At 75.7% G+C, this 210-nt stretch overlaps 1 protein-coding gene across 2 annotated transcripts in view; it reads right to left on the bottom strand.

Annotated features, from left to right (window-relative positions):
- The window catches only part of SEPT5 (septin 5), a 5,088-nt gene extending 4,884 nt beyond the window's left edge, over positions 1-204 (bottom strand). For both annotated transcript variants that reach the window (XM_021713187.1, XM_008059684.2), the window contains exon 1: positions 115-204. In XM_021713187.1, the coding sequence (XP_021568862.1) occupies positions 115-195 (81 nt within the window). In that variant the 5' untranslated portion in view covers positions 196-204. The remainder of the gene's footprint in view (positions 1-114) is intronic.
- Positions 205-210: the final 6 nt, after the last annotated feature.

Raw genomic sequence — 210 nt, 5'->3', positions numbered from 1 at the left:
CCAAGCTGACCCCAGCCCGCCGGCCCTGCCACGTCCTGGAGCCCGTCCTGGAGTCTGAGGGCCAGGCCGGGCAGGCGCCCGCCGGCCTGCATTCCGCCCCTCCTGCACACACACCTTGAGCCGCCTCTGGGCCTGGGTCCGCGGCGACAACAGCTGCTCCACCAGGCGGTCCTGGGGCGCCGCCAGCCAGTCCATCGCGGCGACCCCCCG

Source organism: Carlito syrichta, unplaced genomic scaffold, assembly GCF_000164805.1.
Source record: "Carlito syrichta isolate Samal-C Ts95f unplaced genomic scaffold, Tarsius_syrichta-2.0.1 Scaffold304335, whole genome shotgun sequence".
NCBI classification, from domain to species: Eukaryota; Metazoa; Chordata; class Mammalia; order Primates; family Tarsiidae; genus Carlito; species Carlito syrichta.
The sequence above is the reverse complement of the archived record's forward strand: the minus strand, read 5'-3'. Positions and strand labels throughout refer to the sequence as shown.